The sequence below is a fragment of the Petaurus breviceps genome, unplaced genomic scaffold (assembly GCF_028583685.1).
Source record: "Petaurus breviceps papuanus isolate PSGF00001 unplaced genomic scaffold, PetGlider_PUasm1.0 688, whole genome shotgun sequence".
NCBI classification, from domain to species: domain Eukaryota; kingdom Metazoa; phylum Chordata; class Mammalia; order Diprotodontia; family Petauridae; genus Petaurus; species Petaurus breviceps.
In genome coordinates, this window is record NW_027186457.1 from 26,280,606 (window position 1) to 26,295,695 (window position 15,090).

Consider the following 15,090-nt stretch of genomic DNA (forward strand, 5'->3'; position numbering starts at 1 on the left):
TGAGAAATATCAGTACTGGTATGGCAAATGTTTTCTACTGGACTGCAATTTTAATATTTACACAATTATTGAAATCCAAGATTAGTAGTGCAGACAGCTCTGATGCATGACACAAAACCCCTCTTCCTAGGGAGGAAATAAAGATGCAACCTGGACAGTTGGCATGACATTTATATCCATGGCCTCATTTATTAATTCTGTAGTTCACCTAGACTTGTCGTGGATGAGCACCCACAAATTAGTGATTACTGCAGCATGACTGACTGACAAAATACACCATCTATAGTGCTTCTGAAAAATGGTAGGCATCCAAAGAGAAACTCATCTACAGTTGAGTCCCGTCAGGCTGAGGAGCCTCAAGGACAAGTGTTAGAATGCTGTGAAATGATACCTGACAGAAAGTACATCAAGGGTATGGTGTTCAGATAGATAGCCAAATGTATTTACAGACATGCCTATCTTCCTAAAAAAGAAAAAAAAAGAGATGTCAAGTTTCTCAAGCGATCATGCTCCAGAGGATACGCTCAAGTATTTTTAAAATGTCAAATATAAAGAAACCTTCATATAATTTCTGCATGGCAGGTGTTAGGTTTACTATGGCCTGCCCTACTCCTGTTGGTGCCCTTTCATAAAAATGATGCCCTAGACTAAGTCAAATCCCTCTGCAGTTGTGGATTTTAATTCCGCTTGAACCTGTTGCCAAATTGCTATGTGAGTGTGGTCAAGTTCCTCAGCTTTTCCATGCCTGGGATTCCTGCTTTGTGAAAAAGGGCCAAGAGATGGGGCTGGCATATCTGCAGAACCTTTGCTACGGGAATTGAATGGTAAACAGAATTTCCTTTCTTATCTGTGCATGGTTGCAGAGGAGCAGGAATCAAATCATTTCCAGAGCTGAAAACTGAGGAGGACTAAGTTATTTTTGCTATGATGACAGGCACAATATTCATTGCAAGGTCACATTTCAAAGATATGAATATTCAGGACTGGAATTCAAGTTCATGATCTGTTGAAAACAAGTACAAATTCACTAGCCCTAAGAAGTTTAAGAAACATTTACAATTTTAAAAATGAGCCTGGATAAGGCACTTATACCTGTTACTTCAGGATACCTGTATGTTTTTTGGGATAGATTCAAAGCATAACTTTGAGTTCTGCTAATTCACTTTTTATTCTCCCTGACTTTTTAAGTGACTCTGAGGTTGTCAAATGAAACTTGGCTCTGTCATTCAAATGACCAAAGATCCTTCAATCATCAGGACTTAGAGCTTGAAGGGACATTTCAGGGCATGTAATCCAGTTTACTCATTTTACACATGAGGAAATTGAGGCTCAGAGGATTCTAATGACTAACCCAACATCACACAAGTAATAAATGGCAAAACTGGGATTTGAACCCAGATCCTCACACTCCAAATTTAGCATCCTTTCCAACATAACCTGCTGCTGTTAGAACCGTTCTAGATATCAGCGATAAGGGAAATCTAAACAAAGCCCAATTAATTGGAAATGTTAAAGATGGAGACAGTAGAACCAATCATAGACTATATCCAGGAAATCTACTTATTTTAAAATTCCCCAACAATTCTTAATTCCTAGTAGTTAACAACTCCAATCTGGTAGCAGTTTGTAGCAAATAGCATGACAGACACATACCAGGAATGGTGTCCAGTTGTCACTTGCAGCTGACACCCAATTTGGCCCTTTTATTTCCTAAAAAAGCACAACTCAGTCTTCATTCCCTAGCATGCCCAGATGGTCCCAATTTATAGATTTTTTTTCTAACCACCTGCTACAGGACACCATTGAAACAAGTTGTCCCAAGAATTTCTGAAAACCATTTCATGATTAAAATAAAACCCTGTCCTTTATCACAGAGAAGAACTCCTGGGGCATTCTGGATTGTACCCTTAAGGCATGTTGTACGTGCAGGATTTGGAAAAGACAGTTGCTGAATTTCATGCATGAAATTCATACCTAGGAAGAACAGATCATGATTACATATCTAGCTAAAAATATTTTCTGATGCCTCTGAAGGTTGGTTTTGTTACAACATTCTTCATTGTGTGCTGAGCCAAAAGCAACTGGCATTATGAAGGGTGATGGTCAGAAGAGTCTGCACCTAAGTTGTCACTGGTTTTGTTGACTCATGAAAAACCAAGAACATTCCCATGTGTAAGCCTTATGTAAAGGCTATTTCCTTTTTGATGAATGGAAAAGTCTATTTATAAATACCACCCAAAAGTACCCTATTTGATTTCATGTTATAAAAATGTAAGGTAAGTTTGGCTTTAGAATAAAAAATGAGCAGCCTGTCTTTCATTTCAAAATGAACTCTTAAAAACTCTTCAACCTCATTATTCTAATAGATCCTGACATGTAGGAATATTTTCCCAGCGAAGTTTAAAGTTTGTAGTAATTATGCAAAAAATGGATATTACGTGGATTCATGGGTAACATAAGGACCAGGCTTGAGAGCTAAAATCTAAGATGATAATCCGTAGCTAATGGCACCCACAGGTGTTATTGAAATAAGTCGTGCTCATGAAAGAGAGATCAGGGCCAACACTATGTCCCGGCCTTGCGCCTGAATTTCCATTCTGATTAGTCAGCTGGTATACTCAGTATATTGCTGTTCCATTTTGAGATGGAAGGCAAATGATCTCAAGCATACCATTTTTGGTAAAGTCTGCACATATATGGGAGGGTTCTATTTCAACAGGCTTCTACAACTCATAACAGCTGGCACTCAACCTCAGCTAGTTTTCATTTGTGTGTTTAAGAAGGGGCCTTGAATTAATTGAAATAGTTTGTTTCAGAGAATACTTTGATGTTTTGGGTGAATCATTAAAAAGAAAAAAGCTATAGATGTTCAGTTTTAGTTCAGAGTTTTGATGGGGTCTTTGAAGGATGGGACTGTTTGGTTTACAGTTGAGTACAGAAATGGTATTTTGATTTCATTAGGTTCAGGTTTTGGCAAATAAATGTTGTGATTTCCAGTTTGGGGGTTCATGGTTTAGCTGGTTTCCAGCCCCTGGTTGTTTTTTTTCCTAATATTACACTTTGTAGATGCAGTCTGCCTAACTTCAGAAGCACAATGGAAATGTAATCTGGTAATATCTGAATTTGGGCCTCCTTTTTTATTACTATTAAGAGAAAGAGCTTTTAAATGTGTCCTTGGCATAGGGAAAGAATCCTGGAACAGGACTCAGGAGAGACCTACGTCTCTTAGCTCTGGTTTTACTGGACCATGTTCAACCCCAGGGACTTTCCTAAAATATCAGCTCCTCTGATCAGTCCTTGACAGCTCGGTTGGAATTCTGGATCTGATATTTACTAGACCTGTGACAGTGGGCAAATTACTTACCCTCTCTGAGATTCAGCTTCCTCATCTATAAAATGAAAATGTACCTTTCTAATAGGGTTGTTATAAAGATCAAATGAAATAATTTATATAAAGTCAAAACACTATATAAATGTCAGCAATTCTTATAATCTCCATGCTTTAAAATATCATTTATTAGCATTTAAATAAAAGAAATACTCTTTCTTGTATATCTCTATTGTATCTTTCCTCCAAGAATTTCAAGGCATTAAGTATAGAGCACCCAATGACCACTGAACATTTCTCAAACAGAAAGATTATCCCCTTTTTAGCTTCCCCTTCAAAATTTACCCATAACATGCCTACAAAGGGAACAGAAGAAATAGGAGTGAGTTCAGGAAAGGAAAACAAAGGAAGAGTCAAATATAGAAATGGAAGGGAGGAGAGAAGTGAGTGAGTTTAGTTTGAAACATCAAGACATTGTCAGCTTGCTCAATCCATGCTCCTGCCATTCAAAATCACCTCATTTTGTGGAGGAGGAAAGGAAGGCTCCTTTCTAGCCATCCTCTGTTTCATAGTCCTGGATTTTATTGTGTGTGTGACTTTTTGTCTTTTTTTCTTTCTTTCATATTTTGGGTTCCGATTATGGAGGAACAGCAGGGAGAAATGTTCAGGATTTCTTTTTTTTGGTGGCAGGGGGAGGGGTTGGGGATAAATTGAAAGGAAGGAATTACTTTGTCTTATTTTTCTCCTTTGTTTCCTTTTGGGATATACTGAAATGTAGAGAATAAGGTTTGTTTGCCTTAGAGAAGGCAATCAAGTATAGTGGAAAGAAGGTTGACTTTGGAGGCAGAGGACTTGGGTTTCAAATCTAACTTGGGATGCTTTCCACCTGGGTAACCTTAAGCAAGTAACTTCCTCTTTCGGTTTCCTCATCTGCAAAATGAGGGAATTGGACCACGTGGCCTCTGAAATTTCTCTCAGCTCTAGAGCTTTCCTCTTATCAGTGGGACTTGAGCTGATGGCAGGAATGAGGATAGCAAGCTGCCATTATTCACAAACTGTTGACAGCCTTTAACATATGAAAAAATTCCACAGTTGGTGAATCCCCCAACTTCCCCCTCATATATGGAAGGATCAATTTTCACTTAAGATGAGTATGTACCAGCTTTCACTCTTCACTCACTCTCTATCAGGACAGCTGATGTTTCTCTCCTCCCTCCCCTTTTCCTCTCCTTCTCACTCTCCCTCTTCCTCTCCCTCTCCCTCTCTCCCACTCTCAAGAAGCTCATAAGTCTAAGGAGGGCAACAGGCAAACAACTATGTATGAACGAGTGTATACAGAATAAATTGGAGATAATAATCTCAGAGGGAAGGCCCTTACTGTTAGAGAAAAAGACAAAAGTCAAGTCAATAAACAAGAAGCATTTACTGAGACTTCACTGTGAGTCTAACACTTTTGAAGATACAAAGAAAGATAAAAACAGTCTCTGCCCTGAAGGGGCCCATGATCTAATGGGGGAGACAGTGAATAAACAACTGTGTACAGACAATTTATATGCTGTACAAATTGTAGACAATCTTAAAAATGAACACTTCTTGTCCTCAGGGGGTTTCCAATCTACCAGTGCCTTAAATATCCCCAAACTATCTTTCTTTCCTTATATACTTTTATGTCAGTTCTTTCAAAGAAATCTCTAGTTAGAATTATTTCAAAATTCGTTTTTGTCATGGCTATTTAAGAAATTTATATTGTATTTAAGAAATGTTATATTGCAAGCTAAACAACATTTATACTTAAATTTAGGACCCTCTCCATTCCTCTTTTCTGTCTTAAACCTTAAAAATGTATATTGGAAGGTTAAAAACAGAAAGAAAAATCCCCATATACTTACTCCAAGATAGTTTTAGCAATCCTATTTGTAGCAGCAAAGACACAAAGTAGACTCTTGTCAACAGGGGTATGGCAAAAATTATGGCACTTGAATGAGTACATTATGCTGAAAGATAGAATGAATACACAAAAATTTGGGATGACTTAGAGGGAGTGATGGAAATGAAATGAAGTAAGCAGAGCCAGGAAAACAGTATACCTAATTACAGCAATGGAAATAGAAAGAACAGCAAAATATGAAGCAACACTTGGGAATTATAATGACCAAGTTTGTCCTCAAAAGGGAGATGAGAAAATGCACTTCTCCTGCCCCCCTTCTTTAGAGACGTGGAGGCCTCTGAGTGTAGGATATTGTATATACTGTTAAATTGTTGGTATTTTGGATGGTTTTGATGACTTATTTTTTAAATTTATTTTTTATAATTTGTTACCATGGATAGCCCTCTGGGTACAGGAGGGAGCTGAGTTAAATTAGGAAATAGAGGTGATGTAAAAACTATCAAGAAGAATTACATTTTCCTTTTTTTTTTCTTTTTGGAGGGGAGAAGGCAGGGCAATTGGGGTTAAGTGACTTGCCCAAGTGTAGCAGCAAGCACCCCAAGCGTCCTCAGGGTTGCTGCCACCACAGGTTCTTGGATCTGCTTTGATAAAGGAAAGCAACTCAAAATGGGTTAACAAGCTTACTTTAATCAGTCAGACATATATCGTTTACCTTGTTCAGGGGAAAAGGTCAGCACCCCGAACTTCAAAGTATACAGACAGAATTATCAAGACAGAAACAGATCTAGTAGACAAATTTCAAACTGTCCAACCATTACATCCATACCCAGTCAACATCTGGGTTTCAACATCTGGGTTTTTTCAAAGCCAGGGGGCTCAGGACAATGGCTTCCCAGAATCCATATCAAATCACAGAACACTTCTCAAAGTGAGTCCCAAAACAAAGCTACACATCAGGGTTTATATAGCCTTCTCCTGGCTCAGCGAATGTAACAACCTTATCGACCCACTGGCCAATCAAGAAGTATCTACTGAAAAACAAGCCTCCCACCCCAGGCTCCAGGTGCACTTTAGCCTAGGGGCAGGGAAGATCTTCAAAATTTACATTCCCATCACACCAAGGTCACATGGCTAGTAAGTGTTAAGTGTCTGAGGCTGGATTTGGACTCAGGTCCTCCTGACTCCAGGGTCAGTGCTCTATTCACTGAGCCACCTAGCTGCCCCAAGAATTACATTTTCTAGAAAGAAAAAAAAATGTACCTTGGATCATGAACTAAACTGGTCTGCAGTGATGATGTGATCCTATAAATTCCATATGGTGTACTCTGCAAGCGTAGTATAGTATATGTGTGAGGGGCTTTTTCTGGGAACTCTGGGAGTTCAGGGATAGCTCAGGAGGTTGTTTTATATTTTAACAAAGGGAAATTTAATGACTTGCCATTCATTTCAACCATACTTATAGCAACCTTGCCAGCAGTGACAGTTTTGATTGAAATGATACCTAAGTATATTAGGCTGTATAAGTAACTTGGGACAGGGCAGGTCTTGACCAAGAATTTCATAAGATCACAAAGTAGTGCTAGAGAGGACCTCAGAGGTCATCTGGTCCAATCTCCTCATTTTACAGATGAGGAAATTGAGGTTCAGAGAGGTTAACTTCCATTGCACTATGAGCCCTTTGGGAACAAGGAATGTTTTTGTTTGCGTATTCCCTGCTCTTAGCAGTGTCTGGCACAAAGCAAGCCCATAATATGGCCCTTAATTTATATCATAATGTAACGTGATGTAATATAATCCAATTCCTTAATTCCAGCAGCTAGGTAGATAGAACACCGGATCATGGAGTCAGGAAATTGTTGTTCAGTCATGTCCAACTCTTCATGACCCCATTTGGGGTTTTCTTGGCAAAGATATTGAAGTGGTTTGCAATTTCCTTTTCCAGACCATTTTTTTTACAGATGAGAAAACCAAGGCAAACAATGTTAAGTGACTTGCCCAAGATCACGTAGCTAGTCTCTAAGGCCAGATTTGCCACTCTATCCATTGCACCATCTAGCTGCCCCAAGTCAGAAAGACTAGTTCAAACCCAGCCTCGAACACTTACTGGACAAGTCACTTCACTTTTTCCTCATCTATAAAAGGGGGATAGCAAGAGAATCTATCTCCTGGATTGACATGAGGATGGAATAAACTAACGTCTGCAAAGCCCTTTGTACACCTTAAAGCACTATATAAATGCTAGCTATTATTATCATCATTAATGGCTGGTTATTGACTGACTTTTCTGGATGCTTTTCAGCTTATTAATGTCATTACAACAAGCTTTCTGGTTTTGTTTAACTTTAAAAAACACCCAGTAAATCAGCTCAATTTAGAGCCAAACCTATATGCTTTATAAACTTACTGAACTATAACAAAAACATCTTCAAAATAATTGAGTTGGAGTCTACTGAATTATTTTCCCTGAAGCATTTGGTGAAATGTGCCCCCAGGCCATGATGAGCAGTTGCAATGTGTTGCTGTTTTATTATTCTCTTATGTGGCTCTGGCTGTGGGTCAGAGGACCTGGGTCAGAGCCTGAGTCTATTACAATGTATGTGACTTTGGGTAAGTCACTTGGTCCTTCTCAAGAGTCTCAGCTTCCTCTCCTATAAAATGAAAAGGTTCAAGTACATGAGCTCTAAGATTTTTTCCAGCCATAAATCTCTGATTCTATAAATTTATAATGCAAGAGAACACACCAGGCAATAGAATGCTTGGACGCAAAGTGCTCTGGAGTCAGAGGAGAACTTGGATTTAAGTGGGACTCTTTCACTTAGTTGTGGGATTTGCCTCCCCTGGAGGTTATGTGTTACTAGTGGAAAGAGTCCTTTATAAGGAATCCAGGGACCCAGGCTCAGACTTTGTGTCTGCTATCTGTGTATTCTGAGATAAATTGGTTAACCTCTCTGATCTGCAGATGCCTTTCCTGGTAAAGGTTTGGACAAGACTTTAAAAGTCTCTTCCAGCATTAAATCTAATATCCTATGATCGTATGTGTTCTCAGGGCCTTAATTTCTGTACCTATAAAATGAGAAGTTTGGGCCTAGGGAAATACTACTCCCAGCTACTGTAGGGTCTTTAGACACCAGAGTGTTAAATTTTCAGTGTGAGCATTTACACTTTGGAAATTGTCAAATGGGGACTTGATTCATTGTTTTGTTGTAGGCTGGACTTAAGAAGGTGAAGAAAACATTCATAAAAGTGTTTAAAAGTGTGTTTCTTGAGAGATAGCTATTCAACATTTACCAGCATATTCCTTGGACTACACCTCACCTCTCTCACAGTACACTTTCACTTCCTGTCTATGTCTTATTAATTTTGTGTTTGTCTCTTGACAATTGAGATTTGAATCAACATAACCGTTACAGTTCACTGGCACCATACTGATACTGCTAAAACATAGATCTGACTAGTTACTACCTTTCTCAAGAAATTTCAGTGGCTGCCTACTAACTCAAGGACAAGATACAAACTCTTATTTGGCATTTTAAGTCCTTCACCATCAGTCAATCAATAAGTATTTATTGACCTCTTGCTTTGTGTCCGACACTGTAGTATTGGGGATTCAAAGAAATAGTGAAAAACAGTCCCTGTCCACAAGGGGTTCACAATCTTACAAAATGTAAGAATACTGAGTTGTGGGGCAACTAGGTAGCAGAGTTAATACAGCAGGGGCCCTGGAGTCAGGAGGACCTGAGTTCAAATCTACCCTCAGACACTTGACACAGTAGCTGTGTAACCTTGGGCAAGTCACTTAACCCCAATTGCCCTGCCTTGCCCCCTCCAAAAAAAAAACGAATACTGAGCTGATACAAGATCACCTTGGAGAGGAAGTTTCCAGCAGCTGGCAGGACCTGTAAAAGTTTCTGGCAGAAGCTGGTACTTGAACATTAATAAGTATAGAGTGCTTTAAAATTGACAAAGCACTTTACAAATATTTCATCTGATTCTCACAACAGCTTTGGGAAGGAGGTACTTTTATTACTCCCATTTTACAGATGAAGAAACTGAGGCAGACAGAGGTGAAGGGACTTGCCCAGGGTCACACAGTTAGTAAGTGTCTGAGGTTGGATTTGAATTCAGGTCTTCCTAACTATAGGCCCACCTCTCTTTCTCCTATATCTACCTAGCTTGAGCTGAGTCTTAAATAAAACAAAGTTTCGATTTTGCCTTTGTCTATAGGACCTAGCAGGGTGCCTGTGCTTAATAAAGCTTCCTGGATGTAATAATAAAAGCATTTGTAAAAATACAGCAAAATTTCCCCTATAAATACGATGGAAGAACCACTCCCTGGCTCTGGAGTGAGAGAATCTGGGTTCGAATCCTGCCTCTAAAGCTTTGTGACCTCAGAGAAGATATAATCTATCTGGTTTCCTCATCTGCCAAATGAGTCCTGGTGATCTCTGAGGTCTCTTCTGTCTGTAAGTCTATGGTCCTGTGTTTTAACCCTTCCAACTCTGCTGTTCTGAGTTCTAACATTCTCTGTTGGGAGACCTCCCTGCACTTCACTTTTCCCGTACAAAGTGGCCCTTGAGGCTCCTTCCAGCTCTATATCTATGACACTCAAATCTGACAATATCGTCATTATATGTCATTAATGTCATTAACATTCTGCTTTGAGCTTGGAATATCTGCCTGCCTCCCCAAAGACAGGCTTCCCTGACCGGGCCTTGTTTCTTTCTGCCTACCTCTTTCTGTCCCCAGTTGGAAACACTCAAAATTGCATTTTATGGTTCCCTGGACACTGGGTTGCTATAGGACAACCTTTTTGACAAGGTTGCTATAGGAGACCTAAAAAATTATGGGTGATAAAAATGGCCACTTTGACCACACTCCCTAATTTTCCACACTAGGCTCTGGACTGTCTCGATTGCATATTAGCACATTTTCCCCTGCTGAGCAGAATTGGCACTTCTAGGGGGATGCCCTCCTCTAAGATTGTGAAATGGGAGTTTAGACAGTGGGAGACAGATGGTCTGGTTTCAGAGACATAGTAATCAGGGTCTATTTAACTGCTAGGAGGTGGGGGATGGGAGCAGGATGCACAAAGACAGGGAAGGAAAAAAGCAACCTGAGATGGAGACTTGGGAGGAAGAAACACCGGCAACAGAGAGAAGATCTTAGGATCCTAACAAAACTTTGTCAGGGTCCAGCCCCCATGTTTTACAGATGGGGAAAAGGAGGCACAGAGTAGTGCAGAGATTTGTTTTTGGTCACACAGGTATCAAGTGTCTGAGTCTGGATATGAACCTAGGTATTCCTAACTTCAGGACCAGTGCCTCACCATTATATTGTGATACCTCTCAAGAGAAGGATGAAATAGGGGGAAAGTAAGTAGAGAGCTGGTCTTACAATAAGGAAGATGTACATTAAGATTCTGTCTGACACATACTGGACATGTGTGACTCTGGAGAAAGAGGTAGCTTAGCATAATACATATGTGTATATGCGTGTGTGTATACATACATACATATATATATATATATATATATACATATGGTATATTATCCTTTAGTATATTTGGGAAAGCTTTGGAATTAGACTGTGAGACCATGGATTTAAGTCTTGACTCTGCCATTTACAGCCTGTGGGATCTTGGGTAAGTCACAGCCTCTTTGGGCCTGAGTTTTCTCATATGTAGAATGAAGGGCTGAACTATATATAGTCTCTAAAATCCTCCTCTTACTCTAAATTTATGAAGCAAAGTCCAAATGCTCCTAAGCAACTCTGTAAACTGCAGTTTTCTGGGAGGTCCTTACATGATATCGAAATTCAGAATTTATGTCCCTCAAAGTAACTAACGTCTCAACCCTCTGACCCAGAGACCCCATTGCTAGGCCTACTCTGCCAAGAAGGTCAATAGCAAAGAAAAATGTGCCTGAGACACCAAAATATAGATAGTAATGTTTTGAGATGTCAAAGAATTGGAGAATTGCCGTAAACTGGAGAATGGCCAAACTACTGAGGGTAGAGCTCTAGGTTTGGATTCAGGAAGACCTGAGTTTGAATCCCAGTTAGATGTACTTGCTGGTCAAGTGACACTGGGCAAATCATAGCCTCTTTGTCAGTTTCCATTTCCTCATTTGTATAACGGGGCTCATAGTGTCACCTTCTTCAACAGGTGGTTGTGAAAATCAAATGAGATATGGGTAAAGTACTTTGTAAACTTTGAAAACTTGCAGACGTGCTATCTATTATTATGATATTGTCAATGGGCGTAAAAGTTGTTGATCACAAACTGAGCACACATCCAGTGAACTTGACTTGCTAAGAATTTGCAAGTATATGGAAATGATCTTTAATAATTGATTTTTACACCAGGACAAATTTTAAATTTGAGATGTAAGTCTCAAGATAAATTTTTCCCTAAGCTGTGAGTAGTGAAATTTGCTATTTAAGGTAAAATCTCATGGGACTGTTACTGATTTTGAGTTGTCTGATGGGTCATAACAATCTATCAATAATCAATGGTCAGTAATCCACCATCTGACAGAAGGAGGTCTGCATCTGAGGACAATTTTAGCTTCAGTCTAAGATGGGATCTCTTAGCTCAGTTTCCACATTGTGTTCTTTTGAAAAGGAATGTTATCCACCTGCCCATCCCTGAGTCTGCCTATGAGGTGGAACTGATGAATCATTTCCCTACTTTATCCTTTTATAGAAAATTTCTCTAATCAGGTCAGTAAATTAACACTTGGACTTGTTATCTGCCTGCCTGCATAGTCATGTGAATTATTATCCCATAGATTAAGGTTGGAATAATAAAACATGTATTTAAGATCTAAGCTATTCAGCCTAAAATGATATTTCTTTTGAAACATCTTTAGTTTGGTTTGGGGAAGAGAGTTTCAGTGCAATTCTCAGAGGAAGGAAACCTATTTGGCCCAGTTGTTACTTGAGTGCCCTCTCAAGGCTTTTGTTATATTTGGAGTAAAAGTCAATTCCTGGAAAATTCATCTGTGTAACCATTGAACCCAGGTGTAGAAACCTTATGTAAAAAAGGCTTGTTACTTCACCATAGCATCTGATCCTCCTTAAAGGAATTGGACTCAGAGTGGAAACTTTTGAGACAGTAACAAAATCAGATAATCTTGTATGTCCAATCTTCAAATGTGAATAATTCCAACAGGACTCCTCCCTCCCTCCCTTTCTCCCTTTCTTCCTTCCTTCCTTCCTTCCTTCCTTCCTTCCTTCCTTCCTTCCTTCCTATTCTGACATCACTTTTCTCTCTGTATTTGGGTCCTGTATATAGAACTTGCTTGTCAGATTTTTCTCTTCCAGACTATGGGCCATTTACCTACAGTTGGTAGTAAACAGTGGGTACCAGCCCATATCCACCCATCATCCCCTGGATGTAGCCTATGACTCTGTTCCACTAACCTCCTCCCCAGGACCTCCTCAAGGCAGGGAGAGCTCTACTGACCCTTGCCATCAGGAAGCAGTTTCAGAAGCTGAGGCCTTTGCCCCTTACTGAAAAAGATTTTGGACGATATTTGTTTGAGGGGGGGATGATGGGGTCATGGGACTTGAACCCCTAAAAGAAAAAGATCATGTCTTTGAAAAGCAACCTAGTTCTGGCATTCGCCTGAGGCATCTGGTCCATCCCAGCTCACCTAGATACTCAATAATCCTTTTAACTATTCTTTCAATGTAGCTCTAGACTCAGCCCAAACTGCACCTGGCCCACCTAAGGCAATTTACCTCTCCTTAATCCCATCCAGAACTTCTCACAGTCTTTTCTGGTATGTAAGTACCAGTCTTACCTCCATTAAATTGAGTTGATTCTTAGAATCTCACAGGCTCCTAGACACAATAAATTTTGTCTCTTGACTGAAAGAAGGTTTGAGTGGTCGAATTTTTAAAGGGCAGACTCTCCCTTGTACCCTTATATTTCAGAGTTCCCAGCACCCCAAACCGCATCAATTAGGGGCTGAATTGTAAGCTTCTTGAGGTCAAGATTTGCCTCACTTTTGTCTTTATAGCTAACCCCACAGTCTAGTATAGCTTTCAGCACATAGTGAGCACTTGATAAATGTTTATCTAATTAAATTCAACTTTCCTCTCAACCCCCACCCCAATCCACTTCACAATGAGACAATGGGGTTTATTGGGAAGTCAATTGAACTTTGGAGTCCAAGGATCAGAGTTTAAATCCTGGCTCAGCTACTTATTACTAATCTAATTTTGGACAAGTCTTTTCATTGCCCTGAGCCTCAGTTACCTTCTCTGTGAAATGAGGAGATTGGATTGATTTGTCAAAGTCTGATTCTGGAGAGGGCATTTTGTGAAAGGTCCAAATCCTTAGTGCCATCTGCTGGTAAAAGTGTGGGTAGAAGGATGACTTGGGGAGCGGGTAGCTTCCAAATTGGATATGATAGAAAAATCTCCCAGTTCTACTGTTTGTTTTAATTAGTTTAAGGAAAGATGTTTGTAAATGTGCTGATTTCTGAGTTTGGACTTTTCTTTGGTGCTGTGCTTGGGATAAATGTGTTAATTGGAAATCAGCCGGCATTATGTGCCGAGCCCTTCGAAAAGAGAATGTAACATAAACTAATCTCCTTTAGCATATGGTAGAAGGGTTTAGGTAATTGGACTGATGTTTTTAAGAAGAATGTGGGGGCCTTCAGTAGAGAATGTTGTGGGTGAAGTAAGCCTAGTCCAGAAACAGCCTGTATGCATCACCCCAGACCGGGAATATGGCAGGCACCCCACCACAGGAGTTAGAGAAAGCAGTCTAGGACAGAGAGAGTCCCAGATCTGGAGTAGGAATAGTGGTTGACACATGGTAAGTGTTTCATAAATGCTTGTTGATTGGGTGATTGACAAGGAGAGAGGGTGTTGCAGGCAGGGGGGCAGGGATGACAACTTGTCCAAATGCACAAAGGCAAAAGATGGAATACGGAATTCCATGCCGCATTTTGGCCAGGACTTGAGAGTGACAAAGGTATATCATGTGAAATCAGACTGTGCAAGGTTGATATCTTGAGTTTGAGGCTTTTTATATTTAGATGAAAGAAAGTCATGAGTAAGATAAATGCTCCGTGATGAAACTGAAAGTTGGGACTTTAACTGCTCTCCAAAAAGATGACCAAGCAAAGTGCCTTTTCCAAAGAACCCCAGCTCGGGAACTATATAAGCCCTCTCTCTGTAAAGGAGATTGGGTTCCCCAGAATAACCAGGCCTGAATCCTGCTGGAATGCCAACATAGCCCTTCAAACCCTGCCTTTCCATCTCCGTAATTTTCCAGTTAGATCACAACTTATTCGTTTGGGAGGCCATAAAGAAATTCCAATTTAAACTGCCTTGAATCCTTTTCATCCACATTTTTTTTCTCCCAGAGCCCAGAAACAGGAATATAAAACTTTGTCCTGTTTCATTACTTTTGTTCTTTTTGGTTGCCTCTACCCTGAAAGCTCTGTGTGAAATTATTAGAAGACCTCGTTCTTCAGATAGTTGTAAAAGTAGATGCATATATGGGGACTCACTCAAAGGACATTATTTAAAAAAGCCATTTGCTGGGTACCCAGCCCTCAGGATGCTGATGCCCATTCAAGGATGGGGAAGCCATCCTCTGTATGATTATTTTTACATCTGAACTTTTTTTTTAAATACACTAGATAGACTTGAAACTTTCAGGGTCACAGGCCCAGCATGCCTCTCAACGGCCTATGCAAGGGATTCCAATTAACCAGACTAGGTTCAAGGGCGCTACACCACCAAGGCTGTTCACCTGCTTTCCACCTGGCTTTGTGTGGTGCTGCTTTGTTACAGCAGCAACCAGGTCTCTCCACCCTTTGATAAAAATTTCAGTTACCCCAGGGAGAAGCTTTCA

At 40.0% G+C, this 15,090-nt stretch overlaps 1 protein-coding gene across 1 annotated transcript in view; it reads left to right on the top strand.

Moving 5' to 3' along the window:
• Positions 1-693: 693 nt before the first annotated feature.
• Positions 694-15,090, top strand: part of CCDC39 (coiled-coil domain 39 molecular ruler complex subunit) — a 210,544-nt gene continuing 196,147 nt past the window's right edge. The window contains exon 1 of the mRNA XM_069104807.1: positions 694-824. Coding sequence (XP_068960908.1) covers positions 822-824 — 3 coding nt within the window. The 5' untranslated portion in view covers positions 694-821. The remainder of the gene's footprint in view (positions 825-15,090) is intronic.